This window comes from Colobus angolensis, unplaced genomic scaffold, assembly GCF_000951035.1.
Source record: "Colobus angolensis palliatus isolate OR3802 unplaced genomic scaffold, Cang.pa_1.0 Scaffold49, whole genome shotgun sequence".
Lineage (NCBI taxonomy): Eukaryota > Metazoa > Chordata > Mammalia > Primates > Cercopithecidae > Colobus > Colobus angolensis.
In genome coordinates this window covers 666,013-686,786 of record NW_012118376.1, presented here as the reverse complement: position 1 = coordinate 686,786, position 20,774 = coordinate 666,013, and the positions used below count along the sequence as shown (strand labels likewise).

Sequence of the window (20,774 nt, the reverse complement as noted above, 5' to 3'; positions counted from 1 at the left end):
GGTTATATGCAAATATTATATCATGTTTATAAGAGACTTGAATATCTGTGTATTTTAGTATCCATAGGGATCCCAGAATCAAATATCCACAGATAGAGAGGGATGACTGTATATCTAAGAAAGAATTCTATAACAGCAACAGGTTTTTTTTTTTTTTTTTGCTTTTTAAAAAGGAGACTTGCAATCATAGAATAATGATGACAAAGGGTGCTTTTTAGAGTTCTTGTCTACATTGGAATCAATGACTATACTGAAAAAGTTGTATGCCTTATTGTGGGGAGAAGCACTTAAACAAGAGTCAGTGACCAAACGCGTTACACGGTGTGATTTATGGAATGCCAGCAGATCGGAAATTATTTCCTCACCTACTGTCATAGAATCTGAATCTTTACTATTAGAGATACATTTACAGCTTGAAGGTTCTTCATCTTCCTGTGTCTCCTATTCAATAATTTTCTTTCAATTATTTATTCAACTGTTCTTAAGCCCCTGCTGAATATTAGATACTGTGTTAGGCAGGGGGTATTCAGAGCTTCAGAGACCATGATCTTGGGCCCAGTCCTGAAATTATTACATCTCCTCAATGTATTAACAGGAAACAATGTTTTAACAGGAAATGTTTTTCCTCAATGTTTTAACAGAAAAAAAGAACAATTTGAGATTATTGGAAACATAGCAGAACATGACACATAATAGCATATCAATTAGCAATACAAATTTTGAAATATGAGTCATGGTTGGTTCTGTGTGTTCTAGGGTGTAAAAATCACAAAAGTTTTATAAATCTAAAACAAAGAATATCTAATATGTGGAGGCAGAAATGCAAACAAATAGAAGCCTCGATAGAGGTATGGACAGTGGGGGCCCAAGGAAGAAAATAACCCAGTTCCACCTGGGATGGGAGAGTGGGGATCGGGGCAGCATTCTTTGAGCTGAGTTTTGAAAGATGAATAGGTTTCATAACAACTACTGTCTGTGCAGCCTTTCCCAAAAGTGTCTGTATTTACATTATAATTTGATCTACACAGAAACACCCCACAGATGCTGGGTTTGGAGTCTAAGAGCAGTGCGTTAACTCAGTCAAAGACAGGCAATCAACAAACTGGTTAAGAACCAAGATCTCAGGAGGCCTAGCCCTGTTCGTTTTGCCTACTCTGAACAGCCTTAATGGAGCCACTTAAATCAATATCTGCTACACCTGAGGGGATGTGGCGGCAGCTGGCCATGACCAGCTGGGGGTGCTGGCTGAGAGCTATTGGGGCAGAGCTAGGCGAGGGATGAGATGTGCTGGAAAGGGAGACTAACTCTACCTTTGTCAAATTCACATTTTACCAAAGGCTGAGAAGGAATATCAGGTATTAGCTAGCCATGAGGGAAATAGGAAAGGTTGAGGGTGAGTGGGCAAAAACTTTCTCTAGAAAAAAAATTAGAGTAGTAAATTCAGTTTAAAAAATAATAAAATATTAATAAGTAAGTAACATTTACAATTTCTTATGCCCTTGCTATGTGTCACATACTAAAATGATGGCTTCACATTCACGAGCTCATTTAATCCTCATGACAACCCTTTAAGATGGATATTTTAATCCTCAGTTTATGAAAGACTAAACTGAGGCTTAGTTACATGACAAGATAAACCTGCACTTTTAGATTTTATCCATATTTTTTTAAATGCCTGTACCTGGAGTCTATCATTAGAAAGCATAGATGATATAAATACTGTAAATAAAGAATGTTTCTTTTAAATTTCTTTTAGGTGACCAGAACCTATTTTGAATGACGTTTATTACAAAATAATGTTTGTGTACTATGTAAAAGTATCTGAAAACATTCTGAATGTTAATATTAATGCAATTTAATATCTGCATTTGTATATCCCTAAATTAGGAATTGGGTCTTTTCAGTAATTTCATCCTCAGACATGAAATAAAACATATTCTAACAAAAACAACAACAAAAATCTCACTGAAAGTAAGGAACACTTATTTTCTTTTTTCTTTTTTTTGAGATGGAATCTCTTTCTGTCACCCAGGTTGGAGTGCAGTGGTTACAATCTTGGCTCACTGCAACCTCCATCTCCTGGGTTCAAGCAACTCTCCTGCCTCGGCCTCCTGAGTAGCTGGGACCAGGCACACACCACCATGCCTTGCTAATTTTTGTATTTTGGGTAAAGATGGGGTTTTGCCATGTTGGCCAGGCTGGTCTTGGATTCCTGACCTCAGATAATCTGCTTACTTTAGCCTTCCAAAGTGCTGGGATTACAGGTGTGAGCCACCTCACCCAGCTGGAACACTTTCAATAAGTGCTATAAGTACAGACAGGAGGCTGCACCTGCCCGTTGGCACAATCCCCCTGTCTCAAACCAACAAGGCTCCTGACTTAGGAAGATTTTAAGTCAAGTGATAGCATTTCATTTTCATTTTACTTGGCTTTGCTCCCAAGATTATATATTTTACTGTACTATATAATTATTAATTATAAATGAGAGGAAAATGTGTCTGAAGGTTAATGCTGTAATTAAAATTGGTGCTTTCGGGATGACCCAAGAACAGAAATATATTTCTTTAATAAGTCATTGCCAAATTAACTATATAAATAGCTATTAATATCTTTGAAAAATGTATAAATTTCTGGAGCACTGAGACTATAGCCTAAAAATAGTCTTGGCTTATGTTTTTAAAATTTATTAATTTTAAATAGCAATATGAGTCATTAAAACAGCCACCTGTAATACATACTAAATATAATATCTACCTATATAAAAACATTAAGTAGATTTTAAGTGAAATATAATTACTCATCTCTCATTAGCTCTATTATAAGAACCATATTACCTAAAAGCCCACATGTAAATGAAAGAAAATCAGTATATTTTTGGTTGTGATTCTTAGGGCAATGGAGAGCTCTCAGATATGTAGTTAAAGTCAAATTTGACAGACCCTGCATGGTAGGCAGGATCTGATATGGAGAGTCAGGGTAGTGGGCTATAAGACACTGGGGAGAGATTATGAAAATACAGTCTTGGACCTTTTCTTTTCCATCTATATAGAGCCAAAAACCCATCAGAAAATCCAAAGAAGTCATCAATTTTTTTTATTGATTTTGTATCCATCAAAATCTACTCATCTTTCAAAACTCAACTCAAGCAACTTCTCTATACAATTGGTGATGATGGAATGCTGTCCCCAGCCCTACTCTGCCACCCCAGGGAGAATTGAGTCATATTCTTCCTTGGGCCCCCACTGTCCATACCTCTATCATAGCTTCTGTTTGTTTGAATTTCTGCCTCCACATGTTATTCTTTGTTTTAAATTTATAAAACTTTTGTGATTTTTACACCTTCATAGAAAGTTCTAGAGACATAAGGGAATCAGTGTAACATCCTCTGTCCCAGTAAAGCTTCCTTCAAAATCAGGCACAGCACTGGTTGTGGAATCAGTCTCCTGTGTCTTATAGGCATGGAAGGGCTGCAGAGACTCTGGTCATCAGCTACTGTAAGTGGCAGAGTGAAGATGGAAATCCAGATGACAGGCTGCCCCACTATCCCTCAATACTTTCCTGAAAAGCTTCTCATTCAGAATGGATTTTGGATCACCATTTAAAGCAATCCAGGTGGGAATCCCGTTCCAAAGCCTGTGGTCATCACTCACCTACAGTCTATGTCAATCTGAACTTTCTTTACTCAGTTGTGCAGTACCCTGTGCACATGTGCCACTGTATATGCCTCAGGAAACTTATAATAAAGCCATAAACTGGATTCATTCATTTGGGGGAATGAATTCACTTAACATCCCCAACCCCCACAATAGACAAATTACAGCATTATTCATTTCATATTTACAGAATTAGAATCACAGGAGTCTTAAAGCAAGCAGAAAACTTAGTCCAAACTCATTTTCCATATGAGAAAACTAAAGCCCTACAAAATTATGGGTCTTGCCAGCAGTGACAAAGTGAGTTAGCACCAAACCTTAAACCCAGGCTTCTCTACTCTTGGTTCCTTTTCCACTATTCAGAACTTCTTAACATTCCACGTAAGTTCACAGTAACCACAATTTCCACATCTCCTTGATAGCAAAATATTAAATTATTAGTTTAGCAACTAAAGTTGGTATTATTGGCTGGAAAGTGAATATTCCCTGTATCAGTCTGCTCTTGCATTGCTATAAAGAAATACCTGAGACAGGAAGCATGATGCTGGCACCTGCTTGGCTTCTGGGGAGGCCTTAGCAAGCAAAGTTAGAATCATGGTGGAAGGTGAAGGGGGAGCAGTACTTCACATGGCCGGAGAACGAGCAAGAGGTAGAGTGCAGAAAGATGTTACTCACTTTTATGTGACCAGATCTCATGAGAAGTCACTATTGTGAGGACAGTACCAAGGGGGATTGTGCTAAACCAGTCATGAGAAATTTCCCCCCATGGTCCAATCACCTCTCATCAGGCCCCACCTCCAACATTGGGGATTACCATTCAACATGAGATTTGGTGAGGAAACAGACACAAACCATATTATTACACCTCTAACCCCAAAATCTCACATCCTTCTCATGTTGCAAACTATAATCATGCCTTCCCAGAGTTCCCCAAAGTCTTAGCTCATTTCAGCATTAACTCAAAAGTCCAAAGCCCAAAGTCTCATCTGAGACAAGGCTAGCCCCTTCTGCCTATAAGCCTGTAAAATAAAAAACAAGTTAGTTACCTCTAAGACACAATGGGGATACAAGCACTGGGTAAACATTCCCATTCCGAAAAGGAAACATCAGCCAAAAGAAAGGAGCGATAAGCCCCACAGAAGTTGGAAACCCACCAAGGTAGTCATTAAATCTTAAGGCTCCAAAATAATCTCCTTTTACTCCATATCATACACCCAGGGCACACTGGTGTGCCCAAAAGCTTTGGGCAGTTATGCTTCTGTGGCTTTGCACGGTTCAGCCCCCGTAGCTGCTCTCATGGGCTGGGGTTGAATGTCTGCAGCTTTGGCAGGCTGAGGGTGCAAGCTGCTGGTGGGTCTACCATTCTAGGGTCTAGATGATGGTGGCTCTCTTCTCACAGCTCCACTAGGCAGTGCCCCAGTGGGGACTGTATGTGGGGGCTCCAACCCCACATTTCCCCTCCACACTGTCTTAGGTAGACATTCTCCATGAGGGCTCCACCCTTGCAGCAGGCTTCTACTTGGACATCCAGGCATTTCCATACATCCTCTGAAATTTAGGTGGAGGCTCCCAAGCCTCAACTCGTGCACTCTGTGCACCCACAGGCTTAATATCATGTGGAAGCTGCCAAGGCTTATGACTTACACCCTCTGGAGCAGCAGGCCAAGCTTTACTAGGGCCCATTTGAGTCACAGCTAGAGCTGGAGCAGCTGGGATGCAGGGAGCAGTGTCCCAATGCCATGCAGGGGAGTGGGGGCCTTGGCCTGGCCCACAAAACATTCATTCCTCCTAGGCCTCTGGGCCTTGATGATAGGGTTTGCTGTGAAGGTCTCTGAAATGCCTTCGAGACCTTTTTCCCCAGTGTTTTGGTTATCAGCACTTGGCTTCTTTTTATATATGCAAATGTCTGCAGCCTTGAATCTCTCCCCACAAAATGGGCTTTTCTTTTCTACCACATGGTAGAAAAGGTTGCACATTTTCCAAACTTTTACACTCTGCTTCCCCTTTAAATATAAGTTCCAACTTCAGATCATTTCTTTGTTCACACATATGAGCACTGGCTGTCAGAAGTAGCCAGGCCACATCTTGAACGCTTTCCTGCTTAAAAATTTCTTCCACTAGATACTCTAAATCATCATTCTCAGTTTCTAAGATCCACAGATTCCCTAGGGCAGGAGCACAATGCAGCCATGTTCTTTGCTAAGGCATAACAAAAGTGACCTTTATTCCCATTCCCAATAAGTTCTTCATTTCTATCTGAGACCTCCTTAGGTTGGCCATCTCTGTCCATATCACTATCAGCATTTAGGTCACAACAATACAATACATCTCTACGGAATTTCAAACCTTCCCTAATCTTCCTATCTTCTTCTGAGCCCTCCACACCCTTCTAACCTCTGCCCATTACCCAGCTCCAAAGCTGCTTCCACATTTTCAGATATCTTTATAGCAATATCCCACTTCTCTGTACCATTTTTCTGTATTAGTCTGTTCTCTCACTGCTATAAAGAAATGCCTGAGACTGGGTAATTTATAAAGAAAATAGATTTAATTGGCTCACAGTTCTGTAGACTGTACAGAAAGCATGATGTGGGCATCTGCTTGGCTTCTGGGGAGGTCTCAGGGAACTTACAATCATGGTGGAAGGCAAAGGGGGAGCTGGCATGTCTTATATGGCAGAAGCAGGAGCAAGAGAGAGGAGGGAGGTGCTACATACTTTTAAACAACTAGATCTCATGAGAACTCACTCACTTTTGTGAGGACAGTACCAAAGGGGATGGTGCTAAATCATTTATTAGAAACCACCCCCATAATCCAATCACTTCCCACCAGGCTCCACCTCCAACAATGGGGATTACAATTTGACATGAGATTTGGTGCAGACACAGATCCAAATCATATCACTCCCATATACAGGTAGTTTTCATTCTCTGCCCTTAGCAATTTAAAAGAAAGCACTCATATAGCATTTTTCTAACCAAAATTACTGACCAGTTAAAAATTCTTCTCAAAAGTCTTTAATATTACTAGAATAGGAACCCTATTCACTAAAAAAGTGGGATAAAATAGAAACCTGGAAAATAACTAAAATATAGTTCCTAAGCCAGGCAAGTAATCAGGCTAATTAGCATTCAAATCAAACTAGATTTTCAAAACTAAAGCCCCCATTACATGTCTTTAATATTAAATCTTACTAGATTAGATGTTAAAGAGAACACTTATTTTTCAGTTTTTTAATGTAATGATTAAAAAGAAAACTGTGAAATGAACCTGTGGCTTTATCAGATTTATGTTTAACTGCTTTGGCCAACAACTACAATATAGAGTTTTCATAATAGAGTGAAGAACAATTGCCCATTTGGTATTTTAAGTATAGCACTTAAGCCTAAATGCAAAGTAAATAATAATCAAAGGAAATTTTAAAAGCATGAAGAAATGAAGCCTCAATAGGGGCCCAAGATCTTCCTTACTGAGATCTTAAAAAAAGAAAAAGGATTTCGTGTAGAGTTCCTTTTCTCTAAATGACTTATTTAGATTCAATTCAATAAGATGGAAAGGAACTAACACTTAGTGAGGTACCAAATGTTCTTCATCTCATCTAATACTTATGACAAACTTATGGAGTGAACATTTTCTTCATTTTACAGATAGAAAACTGAAATGCTCATAGATTAAGCAATTCATCTAGTCCAAATCAGTAAATGGCAGAAGCACAATTCAAATCCTTTAACAAATATTTATGGAGCCCTCACTAGTGATCAAACACAGGGGTGAGGCTAAGGATTCTTGGCCTCTGTCCTCACAACATCCACAGTCTAGCTGAGGAGGTGGCCAGGAATATAAGGGGTAGTGAGTACTAGGGCAGACGAAAGTGCAGAGTGCTATAGAAGACGGATTATCAACACTTACCTGCCTCAATGATCACCTATATCTGAAGGGTCCTAAGCCATACTTCCAGAGCCAAGTTCTCCAAACCCACATGCTCAAATGCCTTCTGGGACTCTCTGCTTGGCTACCCCAGAGTCCTCCAACCCAAGTCCTCCCAACTTCCCACCCACACGCCTTCACCTGTGTTTCCTAGTTAACCAACAGTTCATTAACATCCTCCTCTCCACCCCTTCACATGTAGTCCCTCATGTGGTATCCACCCTTCCTTTTAAATAGCACTTATTGCTCTTTCTTCTCCATCCTATGACCACTGCTTTAGTTGAAGCCTTCACCTTCTCTCTACTGGATTTATTTGATAATTAGGAGAATGGTCTCCCAGTCACCAAACTCACTTTTGATCTGTTTCCCATCACCAGAGTGTCACTCCTTACTCAAAATTCTTGGGTCACTCCCCAGTTTCCCCAGGATACACTCCAAATTCCTTAGCTTGGCACATGAGGCCCTTCATGATGGCCCAGGACTTTTCAAGCATCATCTTTTGACACTACTTTCAACAACAAAATATTTACTGGGCATCTGCTATATGCCAGCCCTGAACTAGGTGTTGGGGATAAAAATAATAAACAAAACATATGTTGTATTGCCAGCACCTGTACTCAGGAAGCTTACATTCTGTTCAAAAGAAAAACACGAAAAATAAACAAAATAATGGCAAGCTCTAAGTGCTGTAAGGAGAATATAGCTGCAAAATTTTAAAAAATTATCCAGTAAAATCCAATGATGTTTTAAAAGGTGATATATCATTACCAAGTGGGTTTTATCCTAAAAATGAAAGGTTGGCATAATGTTAGAAAATTAATAAATGTAATAAATTATATAACAAAGTAAAACAAACAAACAAAATGATTATCTCAGTAGATGCAGAAAATCATTTGCTAAAATCCAATATCCATTCCTGATCTTTTTAAAAAATGTTAAGAGTTAACACTAGGAATAGAAGCAAATGTCTTCAACTTGGTAAAGAACTTCCAGGCAAGAATATAAGGCAAGCCCATCCTGGCCAACATGGTGAAACCCCGTCTCTACTAAAAAAAAACAAAAAAAAAAATTAGCTGGGCATGGTGGTGCACACCTGTAGTCCCAGCTACTTGGGAGGCTGAGGCAGGAGAATCACTTGAACCCGGGAGGCGGAGGTTGCAGTGAGCCAAGATCATGCCACTGCACTCCAGCTTGGAGACAGTGCGAGACTCTATCTCAAAAAAAAAAAAAAAAGGAAAGAAAAGAATATAAGGAAAGAAAAAGAAAAAAAGATATACAAATTAGAAAAGACAAAGAAAAGCTTTATTTTTGTACAGCATGATTATCCATGTAGAAAATCCAATGGAATCTACAAAAATGCTACTAGAACCACTAAGCAGATTGAGCAAAGTTCCAAAATATAAGATCAACATATAAGACCAATTGTATTTCTATATTTTGGCAATAAACAACTGAAAATTGAAATTAAAAATACCACCTACAATAGTATCAAAACATGAAATACTTAAGGATAAATATGTTAAAAGATGTGTAAGACCTGTATACTGAAAACTATAAAACATTCCTGAGATAAATAAAAGATGACTTGAATAAATGTAGAGATAGACTTTGTTCATGAATTGGAATACTTGAATTGATCCATAGATAAAATGCAATTCCAATAAAGTCTAGCAGTTTTTTTGGTACACATTGACAAGCTGATTCTAAAATTAATGAAATTCAAAGGACCTAGAATAGCAAAACAGCTTAAAAAAAAAGAGAACAAAGTTGCAGGGCTATCACGACCTTATTTGAGCAACAGTACTCAAGACAGTGTAGTACTGGCATTTGGAAAGATAAATAGATATACAGAATACAACGGAGTCTAGAAATAGACCTACAAACATATGGACAACTGACAAATATATAAAGGCAATGAAATTCAGAATATATAGTCTTTTCAACAAATAGTGCTGAAAGCAATTGGTCATCCAAGTATAAATAAATGAAACTTCAGTCCATACCTCATACCAGATACAAGATCAACTAAAAATGGTTCATAGACCTAAATGTAAAAAGTAAAATAATAAAACTTCTAGAAGAAAACATAGCAGAAAATCTTTATGACTTTGGATTAGGCTAAGATTTCCTAGATATGAACCAAAAGCATGATTCATAAAAGAACAATTGATAAGAACTTTTAAAATTCAAAAATTAAAAATGGCTCTTTGAAAGACACCATCAGACAAATGAAAAGTCAAGACATCTGGAAAAAATTTGCAAAGCATGTATCTGCTAAAGAATATAGAAAGCACTTTATAAACTCAATTAAAAAAAAATCCTAGGTAAGAGATTTAACCAGACATTTCACAAAAAAAGATATAGAAATGGCAGATAGGGACATCAAAAAATGTCCAACATCATTTGTCATTAAGGAAATAAATTAAAACCATCATGAGACATTACTACATATCTCTTAGAACAGTTAAAGTTAAAAAAACTGACCATGGAAAGTATTTGACAAGAATATAGAGGAGCTGGAGCTCGCATACTGCTGGTAGGACTGTAAAACATAAAATGGCACACAGCTTGGCAAAACAGTTCTTACAAAGTTACCATACACTTGCCATTTTATTCAGTCATTTCACTACTAGGTATTTACCCAAGGAAAAAGAAAGCCTATGTTGATACAAATACTTGTACACCAACGTTCATAGTGCCAGCTGACTTTTGATCAACTCAGGTTTGAACTGCATGGGTCCACTTATATGTGCATTTTTTTCAACCAAGCAGATCAAAAATACAGTATTTACAGGATACAAAACCCAACTTTTTCTATAGCCAGGTTCCACAGACAAACTGCAAAACTTGAAGAAAATTTTGGTACCCTTGGGCAGTCATAGAACCAATCCCCCAGGTATACCAAGAGACTACTGGAGTTTTATTTGTAATAGCCCTAAACTACAACTGGAACTACAAGCTGGAAACATCCCAAATATTTATCAACGAGTGAGTATATAAACAAATGGTAGTATATCCATACAATGGAATACTACTTCCTATAAAAGGGAATGAATTATTATTATTATTATTATCATTTTTTTTTTTGAGGCAGAGCCTTGCTCAGTTGCCCTGGCTGGAGTGCAGTGGCACAAACACAACTCACTGCAGCCTTGATCTCCCAGGCTCAAGCAGTCCTCCTTCCTCAGCCTCTCAAGTAGCTAGGACTACTGGCATGTATCACCATGCCCAGCTAATTTTCTGTGGAGACAGAAGTCTCACTGTGTTGCCCAGGCTGGTTTCAAACCTGGGTCGAGGTGATCCTTCCACCACCTCCACCTCCCAAAGTGCTGGGATTACAGGTATGAGATGCTACTTGGAAAGATCGATTAATAAACATAACAACATGAATGACTCTCAAGTTATGCCGAGGGAAAGACTTCACACACAAAAAAGCATATACTCTATGATTCCGGTTTTATAGATTTTGCATTTATTCTAAAAATGGCAAAATAATCTATAGTCTCAGACATAAATTGTTGCCTGGGGGGTAGGTGAGGCTGTGGGGAGGGTGGTAGGTAGGGATCACAAAGGGGCATGAACACCTTGGGGATGAGGGATAGGTTTACTATCTTCACTGCGGTGACGATTTCACTGCTGTATCATGTATTAAAACTTATCAAATTGCTTACTTTAAATATGTCAATTTATTGCATGTTCAAATACACTGTTAAAATAATAAGAAAACTAAAAGCCATCTTAAAAATTACTTCAATTCATTCCTAGACCTGGGCTTCCATGGATATCCCAATTTGAAAGCAGTCAGCTAAATATCACATTTCAGCTTTTAGGGTAGAAACAAAGTACCGTTTCATAACAGAAATGGGATATATGTGAAAATAATGATGCAATGGCTTTAGTTTAATGTATCCTGACAGGTGTTTCAGGAATGATCAGCTACACTTCCACTAGGTTTTACTTCTTTCCTTTTCCTTTCCTTCTCTTCCTCTCCCCTCCTTTCTCCTCTCCTTCGCCTTCTCACTCAGCAGTGAAAATGGGTAAGAGAACAAGGATAGCTTAATTCAGATGACACAATTATGTGGCTCATAAAGATAACATGACACCAATGTCTTCAACCACTGTGCTAGGAGGCATTCCATAGGATTTTAGACTTGCAAAAGTAGCCTTATTTTACAGATTAAAAATCTTAGGCATTAAAATCAAGTTAAATGGCTTTCCTGGGCCACACAGCTAGAATTTGGTGACTTAAAAAAAAAATTCACTTACTACCCAGTTCTAAAAGCAAAAACAAAGATGTGGGGCAGAATACAAACCTGTAGCCTAGCCGGAATAGGCTCTAGATCTATTAATTTACTTCCATTCCACCGCAGTTCTATAGCACCATCCTCTGACCAATCCATCTGTTTTTCTACTTTCCTATGTACTTTCAAGACTGTAGTTGGTATGTAGTTAAAAGAACTAAAACAGTGGTTCTCAATATTCACTGCATTAAAAAAAAAACAAACACCTGTGGAGCTTTAAAAAGGAATCATGGACCCTACATCTAGAGTAAATCTAATTGATTTGGGGTAGGTCCGTGTTCTTAAATAAACTGCATTGAAACTACTTGGAGGGCTTATTAGAATAGATTGTTGGGCCAGGTGCTATGTGACTCACACCTGTAATCCTAGCACTTTGGGAGGCTGAGGCAGGTGGATCACCTGAGATCAGGAGTGCAAACCAGCCTGGCCAACATGGTGAAACCCCATCTCTACTAAAAATACAAAAATTAACTGGGCATGGTGGCGGGCGCCTGTAATACCAGCTACTGGAGAGGCTGAGGCAAGAGAATTGCTTGAACCTGGGAGGCGAAAGTTGTAGTGACCCGAAATTGCACCACTGCACTCCAGCCTGGGCGATAGGGTGAGACTCCTCAATAAAAATAGATCGATAGATTAGATAGAGAAAGAGACAGAGAGAGAGAGAGAGAGAGAGAGTTGGGCTCCACCCTGGCAGTTTCTGATTTTGGGGGTCTGGGATGGTACCCAACAATTTGAATTTTCTAGCAGGTCCCCAGGTGACAGTGATGCTGCTGGTCTGTGGACCACATCCTGAGAACTACTTGGTTAGTTTTTAGTTCTTTTAGTTCAGGTAATTTTTAGTTCTTCGGGATAATATGTTCAGCCAGTTGAAAATCTTTGGTTGAAAACAGTAATTCTCCATCTCTGGAGAATCACCTGGGAATTAAAAACAACAACTGATGCTTGAGTCCCTACGATGGATTCTTTTTCAATTCATCTTGGGTGTAGCCTAGGCCTTGGGATTTTAAACAGCAATATATTATTTAAAAGAATCATACCCCAGGTGATTCTAATGTCCAGTCGGGGCTAAGTATCACTGAAAATTTTCTGCCTCCTCAATTCTTATTACCATTTACCTCAAATTTCCCAAAGAGAATTGGATACTTTGATCACTATATTAACAACTTCTTTCCAACTTGTTGTCTATGAACAATGGTTTCATTCCACTTTGATTGTTTTCTTTGTTCTTTTGTTAACACTCTGATGTTTTAATAATAGCTAATATTTACTGAATACCTGGGGTGTAGAAGGCTTGGTGCCGAGTGTTTTACCTCTTGACCAGGTGTTTCGGGTTGTTTTGTTTTTGGTTATTGAACAGTTATGCTTTAAATCTTTCCTCAGAAAGAGACCCTGCATTTTCTAGAATCAACATTGTCTTACAACTTACGGTTAATAGAGATCACATTTTATCCTGTTTCTACTGGTTAGAAGCTCTAGACAGGGAGAGAGGGGAAGGAGAGAGAAAAAGGGAAAGAGAGGGAGAAGGAGAGAAAGAGAAAGAGAGGGAGAAACATATATAGAAAACAAGTTCTTCTGACCTGCTTCAACACATTACGCTTAATACTTGAGTCTCTGTGAATCTTCATGGAAGTTCTTCAGAAATGGACAAAAATTCAGTATTTCCACAAGGAAAATTCCAGGAATACCTATGACTCCATCGAAAGGCAGCTAATTTTCCTTTTGCTCTTGATTAATGCATTTCTTCCATTTCCAACTAAAAAAAGGCCACTGATTTTCCCCCCAAAAGTTACTTCCTTTGGAACATACCAAAAATACCATTGAGAACAATGATATGAGTTGTTTCAGGTGAAGGATTTTTAGTTAAGGAGATTTTAAAAACACAGATTCAATTATTTTTACCGCAGCTTTGGTCAAGACTTCCTGGCAGGGCTCTATGGTGCACTTCCCACAAGATGGCAGTGTTGTATGTGGCTGGAGAGCCCTCTGCTTGTGGGTTATCTTCACGGCTAAGAACGTATCCCTACAGCTTTAGTTCCTGAAATACCATTTGTTTCCAGCTTCATGAGATCTGAGAGCTATCAGGAGTATATCTTTAACATTTAGATCTATAGTTTAGCAAGATGTCTAATCAGCAGTACTTAATAAATGTCTTCTAGATGAATGAATGACACATGTGTATCAACTTCACATAAGCCAACACCAGCGGTAGGAGGCTGGGACAACTCCAAGAGGGAAGGAAGCAAGGGCCACTGCACTGTCTCCCTTTGTTATGAAAGAGTTCTTCAGTACTCCATTGTTCTTTCCCTGCTTTCTTACAGGTTTTGACAAGAACACGATTCACCCTAATAAGGCCTGATGGCCCATCTGCTCACCCAGCCATTTTCCTCCTTAAAATGGGCAAAGCAGCTATTCTGATCCTATCATAAAACACAAAATTAATTACAGCAAAAACATGTGGGGGAAGTGTCCATTAATAAAAGGTAGTCCATACAAATAATACATGTTGCCAGAGAGAGAAATTCCTGGGCAGTCTTTCAAGTCTGCTAAGCCCACTGTGGAAAAGGACTTTGTGGGGGGAAAGTGGTGGGTGGGAAAGCTCCACGATGAGGTCAGAGGGTGACGTTCCACCTGAGCTAAAGCAATGGCCTCCCCCAGGTCACTTTCCCTCTCTGTGCTTCAGTTTCCCCACTTCAGATGGGGGAGGGGAGTACCAGCTGATCCCCTGGGACCGATCTAGCTCTGACATAGTCTGCTTCTACCTTTTCTTCACATCATGGCTTAAATGATCATTGTGTAAATGCCTAAAGGTAAACCAGAGAATTCTATTTGTTTGCTTTGAAGGGAAAGTAGTAGCTGATTTCAAACAATTGTAAAATGCCAAGGTTTTTGCTGTGTTTGTTTTGGTATCAAATATAAATATCTCTCTGTATTAGCTGTTGCTTCTGTTCTCCTACAGCATCGATTTTCTGAAGCAATATAGGCTGACAGTATTTAAAATGTTGTATGAAGCCAGTTTGGGTAACATTTTGGTTTTTGGGCACAGGACTTGAATGGTCAAGCTACAAAGCTTAGTTTGTAATTTTAATAAGTTTTCCAGGAATCTGTTTCATAATATAGACTGCTACGAAAACCACCAAAGTTGATCTAATCTATTCACCTTTCTTGGAGATTAGCAAGCATCATTATGAGTAGGTTAATACCAACTAGCCACTTGAATTGACATAATTGAAAAAGACTGGCTCAGTTGGGGCCAGGTCTTTGGGATACAAGGACCTTTGCCCTATAAAATCGTTAGGAATTAACTTTGTGACACTTGAATGGGAAACAACAATTCAGAAATTATAAAAACATGCTAGAAATCAAAACTAGTATCTGTCAAACAACTAACTTCATTCTGAGATGAGTTTTGGTTATTTGGCCATATAACTTAACTAACAAATACACAATCCACCCCTGCTAATAATCATAAAAGATTTTTGAAAATCCCATTTCAATACAAAGGGATTATTTATCTATGCCTTATCCCTAAACAATAATATCTGAACACTGAAGCAAAAGAATCAGTTATCTATCTACCTATTGGTGACCAACAACAGAAATTTAGCACTTTCAAGAGTCGGGCCATTTTTAACCTTATTTGAAATAGCTAAAGTAAGGCTTCTGCTATCAGACGGAGCAATCTGCTGCTAGGGTCTGCCCAAATTCCAAGCACCTGCTTTCTCTGGTCTGGAGGCAGATGGTACATCATAAAAATAAAAGCCATGGGGAGAGTGTACAGAAAGATATTCCCTTTAAAACCCTTTAGGAGGTTCTTTTTCCTAAAATCTCATACTATAAATACACACATTTTATGTTAATATTATAGCTGAGAATTTGGGAACTGACGCAGGGTCATGAAAAAGGTTTCCTTGGCCCGATTTGAGTCATATACATGTATTCACGTATTTCCACAGGATGGGAAATCAGTCTTTAGCTTATAACCACCTAGGGCAGGACGTTTTATTTTTGGAGTTCTAACAAATGTCCTAAACAGTAGCTGCTGCTGCCCTTATTCTTCAATACTACCACTCACCACAGCTCTATTAAGTTCTTTTATTATCATTCTTAGGCACTGCTCAATGGAGTAACCTCATTTATATTTTTAAGACTTGTACATATGAGGTTGGCTTTAATAAATTGGCCTCATGATATGCTTTTCCACTGTAATTATTTAGAGTAATGCTTCTCAAACATTAGATGCATGAGAATCCCCTGCAGGGGCTGTTAAAACAGATTTGTTGGCCTGACTCCCAGAGATTCTGATTAGTAGTTCTAGGGTGGGACCTGAGAATTAGCATTTCTAACAAGCTCCCAGTGAGGCTGATGCTGTTAGTCTGAAAGCTACATTTTAAGAACCACTGACATAGGAGTTTCCTTTGGAGTGTCTTATCAGTTATGATTTCTTGGGCTTGTATTAGTTTCTCAGTTAATACCCATTTTATGCTGAACATATTTGAAACGTGTTATTTGCTTATATTCAGACATTGCAGTTACACACAAAGATGCTTGACAAGCAGATGGACAGATCTGCTGAAGTGAGGCTGCTCCACGCTGTGAGTATCCAGAAGGATCAATGAATGCAGTATGTTTGATCAGCTAATGTGCAATTTCCCACGTCACCAGGAGTTACCGTAAAATACACAACATGACGCACTTCCAACATGAATGTCTACTAGAATCTGACAGGTAATCATCTTATCCTTACTAATTTTTATCTTAGAATTTAGATTTAGCCCTTAAAGATGCTGGATTCTGCTATCTTAAATCTGCACGCACACTCCAATAGTTTGAACTAAGCAAATGTTGATAAAAGAGTAAGATGACACAATTGAGCAATGCTAGTATTTATGTTCACCTTGTTTCTCCTATAACCCATGCTTGGTTAAAGTTTAAAGCATGGCTGTGTCACAAAATAGCATTGTAATGTTAAGATTTACTTCAAGCACACTTTGGAATGTAAACATACCTTACTTAACTTCACAAAATATTCCAGTCCAGCTTCCAAAGGATTTGTATCACAGTTCATCTAAAAAGGAAACACGCATTTTAAATCTTAGATGAGTGCAAATCATTTCGGTAACATCACTTTCATATTTGTTTTTAGGAGAAAGAACACTTTTTGATTTTTCAACACAGATTCTAAAGAAAGGCAAACTATAGACTGGTTTTGAAAATAATTTTTTAATCCAAAATTCAGTGTAGCCTTTCAGTAAAACTGGTCATTTGAATATAACAAATATAGAAACTAAAATTCACTGTTTCCACAGCTCTCTCATTTTAATAAACATCTGAGGGAATGCACGTGATGTTCCTTCTAGAAACAAGATTTTCACATGTTTTTATGCAATAATTTTACATAACTACGTTTTGAAAGTTATTAAGCAATTTACTTATCTTACAATTAACCAAGAATCAGGGTAAGGCGGAGGGAAAGCAGATGGTAGGAAGGTGGCTGATAGAGTTCAGGAGAGGAGAAAGGAATAAGTAGAGTTTGAATTTCTATCTCTTCAAATGTGGCCAAGTCACTGTGATAGCTACCAAGTCAGGGCTAACGGCAGTATTTGGTAATAGACCTGAAGTTAATGGTTTTGTTTCTTTCTTTGTTTTGTTCTCTTTGCAGTGAGAGAACTAGTCTAAACCCCCTAAAAGTAGTCAAACTTTTAAAGCAACACAGCACCTACATAAACCAAATGAAGGAATGCTTGTTTTACATGACATAAAACGTTGCCTCATATTTCTTAATCAATTTGAGCTATTCTAAAATTATTTTTATCTGTTCAAAATTTCAGAATTTCTTCAAAGAAAAAAAAAAATAAAAATGAAGCACAAAGGATTGCAGTACCAACACTAGAGGGCGCTCTGGCACTGCTGGGAAACTGAAGGGGCTGGAGAAGAAAAGCTCTCCAGAGGAGGTCGCAGGGAGAGGAAATCTGAAAAAATAAAAGGCAGGAGGATGGAGAAATGTCTGACTCTCAAAGGGCTGCTCCCGCTGCTTCATTACCCGGAGAGTGTGGGGACAGCGCTGTCCTCCGTTTCTGTCCTGCGCCTAGCCTCGCCTCAGTCCCCAGTTGTAGCTAGAGAATCCCCTAACAGGGGACCTCTCACAGAGACCTTGCCCACTTGCTTCTGCGTACTCTAAATGCCCCCGGGTCCATGCCTGGGCTTTGAAACACACTCTCCCCTCCAATCAAATGCACTTTATTATGTGCTTGGCACTTCCTAGATCTCTCTACTATCTGTGATAATTCTGTAGCATAAAAAAATCCATTTCTTAGAAAAGCAAACAGAAGTTCTGGAGGGTTAGGCCAGATAGCTGGTGCGTGGTGGAGGAAAAATTCAAACCCAAGAGTCCCCACTCTGAGTCCATCTTTTACCACTATCCCTTATCTTACCTTTCAGGCCTAAAACCTCAGTGTCTTCCAAAGAAACAACTAGTAAATCTGAAATAGTGAATGGGTCCAGAGATAGCCTGCCATATTGGAAATAAAGTAGGAGAACAGAGTTTAAATCACAGGTTGGCCACTTACTAGGTAATCTGGACCAAGTGGTTCTCTAAGTCTCAGTGTTATTATGTGTAAAATAGAGGTAATGGAGAGTTGAGAAGGAAAATGAAATCATGCATATGAAAATATGTAAATGGTTAAAGCACTATACAAATAGAAACCCTTTTTTTTTTTTTTTTTGAGACGGAGTCTCACTCTGCCACCCACACTGGAGTGCAGTGATGCAATCTCAGCTCACTGCAACCTCTGCCTCCTGCGTTCAAGCAATTCTCCTGCCTCAGCCTCCCAAGCAGCTGGGACCACAGGCGTGCACCACCACACCCAGCTAATTTTTGTGTTTTTAGTAGAGACGGGGTTTCACTGTATTGGCCAGGCTGGTCTTGAACTCCTGGCCTTGTGATCCTCTCGCCTCGGCCTCCCAAAGTGCTGGGATTACAGGCATGAGCCACCGCGCCCAGTCGTACAAATAGAAACTCTTAATAACCATTATTAATGGTGGAGGAAGGCTGGGCCACCACATTCTGGACCATCACCCCTGCCCCTCGGAAAGGAGTGTTAATTCACCAAAAGGTACAAGATAAGAAGAAAATGAAGATGGGCAAAATGACAGAGGAGGAGAGACTTTGAAAAGTGTTACTCTAATGCCACGAGGCAGGCAGGCTCCCCACAGTCCAAGAGAGATTGTCTAGGGCTCTCAGCCAACTAGGATGAATTAAAGCAGAATAAACATGATGTCAGAATTCCACTGAAGTTTCACTTGAGACATTAAGGAGAAAAACCTCTTTCCCTAATGAAATAAAGTTATCTAATGATATGTAATTTCTCTTACAGCCAAAACCAATGTTATTGCAGTTCAAACCAGTCCTTATACAAAAATGAGATAAACATAAAATGTTAATAAAGATGCTAGCATTTCAAACCTCTGACCCCCAGGCTCTGAAGGCTTTCTCCAGGCGTAAGGCATTCATGGCATAGGTTCCAAAATTGTCGATTTCCTCCTCCTGGCCTGCATTCATGATAGCGTCATACAGCGCTACAGAATCTTCTCTTCTGTGGTAGAGCTCCCAACCCAGCTCACCTGAAATAAACCCACAGGTGCCGCAGCACAGCAAGAACAACGATCACTAGATCTAATGTGCATTAGCTAGAACACATAAAAGCAGGAGAAATTCCACTTAAGCAACATAGGCATTGTCAGTCTCTAAAAAGACCAGCTCACAAAAAGTTACAAGACCCCACTGCAAAGAAACCCACCCTATCACAGAAGCATTTGTGCCGATCCTGGCTCCCATGTAGGTGGTGGTATGCAGGACACCTCTTGTCATGACACAGAAAGACTGTAATGCAGGAATTATTCTCCACCCTGGACCCCAGCTTTTTAATGAGGCTTGACTGTTTTCCGGGACAATGATGTGAGGTGAATAGTTAGCATGGCACAGTTTATCAAGGCAACGAGTTCAAGGTTTAACCAACCCCTTGCTCAAAAATCACAAGCTTAAAAATATAGTCAATTAAGAATTATTCAAGTTATCCTCATAGCGAGAAAGCCACACTCTCGGACTTCTCCCCTCCCACTTCTTCCCTAGTCATTTCATTCACCAATAGGGCTGTGGGCAAAAATCAAAAGAAGTGAAATTTAACCCAAAAAATCCTGCTTATTTTTCTTGTTCTTGTTTTGTTTTTGTCTTGTTTTGTTGTTGTTGTTGTTGAGACAGGGTCTCACTATGTTGCCCAGGCTAGTCCTGAACTCCTGGGACAATCAATCAATCCCCCTACTTTAGCCTCCCAAAGTGCTGGGATTACAGGTATGAGCCACTGCATCCAGCCCTGCTCATTTTTTATTTTAGAATTTGCCAAGGTTGGGTGGAAGAAGGGCAGGGAAAAGGTATAGCAGCAGCCCAGGGAAGAGCCATGGTCTTCAATCTGTGTTCTCATTTCCCAAGACGGAAGTCTCGTGGTAAGGTGTTTTTATGGGATATCATAGAATAGGAGCAACATATAATTGAATGAATGCTTGGGCATGCAGTACTCCTGTGAGAGACAAGGAGTTCTAGAAAAACTTAGAAGGCAGCCCAGAGCACCACTGGGGAACTGAAGAGCATTCATTCATCTCTGTATCAAATATCTACCATGTCCAAGGTTAGGTGCTAGATGAAGACTTCTCAGTGAACTTACAGTCTGGAACAAAAGACGGATTGTTGGCAATGCTCTAGGAGAGGTACCTGATACCTTCAAAATGGTCTCTATGGGAGATTCTAGCTCCAGGAGACCATCTTGAATGTTTGCAGATAGAGTTGGCTGGCCTATTTCAGCCAATCCTCTTCCCCACCTTTTTTTTTTTTTTTTTTTTT

At 39.2% G+C, this 20,774-nt stretch overlaps 1 protein-coding gene across 1 annotated transcript in view; it reads right to left on the bottom strand.

The window, feature by feature from the left end:
- Nucleotides 1-20,774, bottom strand: part of DMGDH (dimethylglycine dehydrogenase) — a gene marked incomplete at its 5' end in the record, with an annotated part of 71,134 nt that overhangs the window by 9,916 nt on the left and 40,444 nt on the right. The window contains 3 exons of the mRNA XM_011959355.1: nt 16,887-16,946; nt 19,344-19,501; nt 20,599-20,632. Of these exons, the coding sequence (XP_011814745.1) occupies nt 16,887-16,946; nt 19,344-19,501; nt 20,599-20,632 (252 nt within the window). The remainder of the gene's footprint in view (nt 1-16,886; nt 16,947-19,343; nt 19,502-20,598; nt 20,633-20,774) is intronic.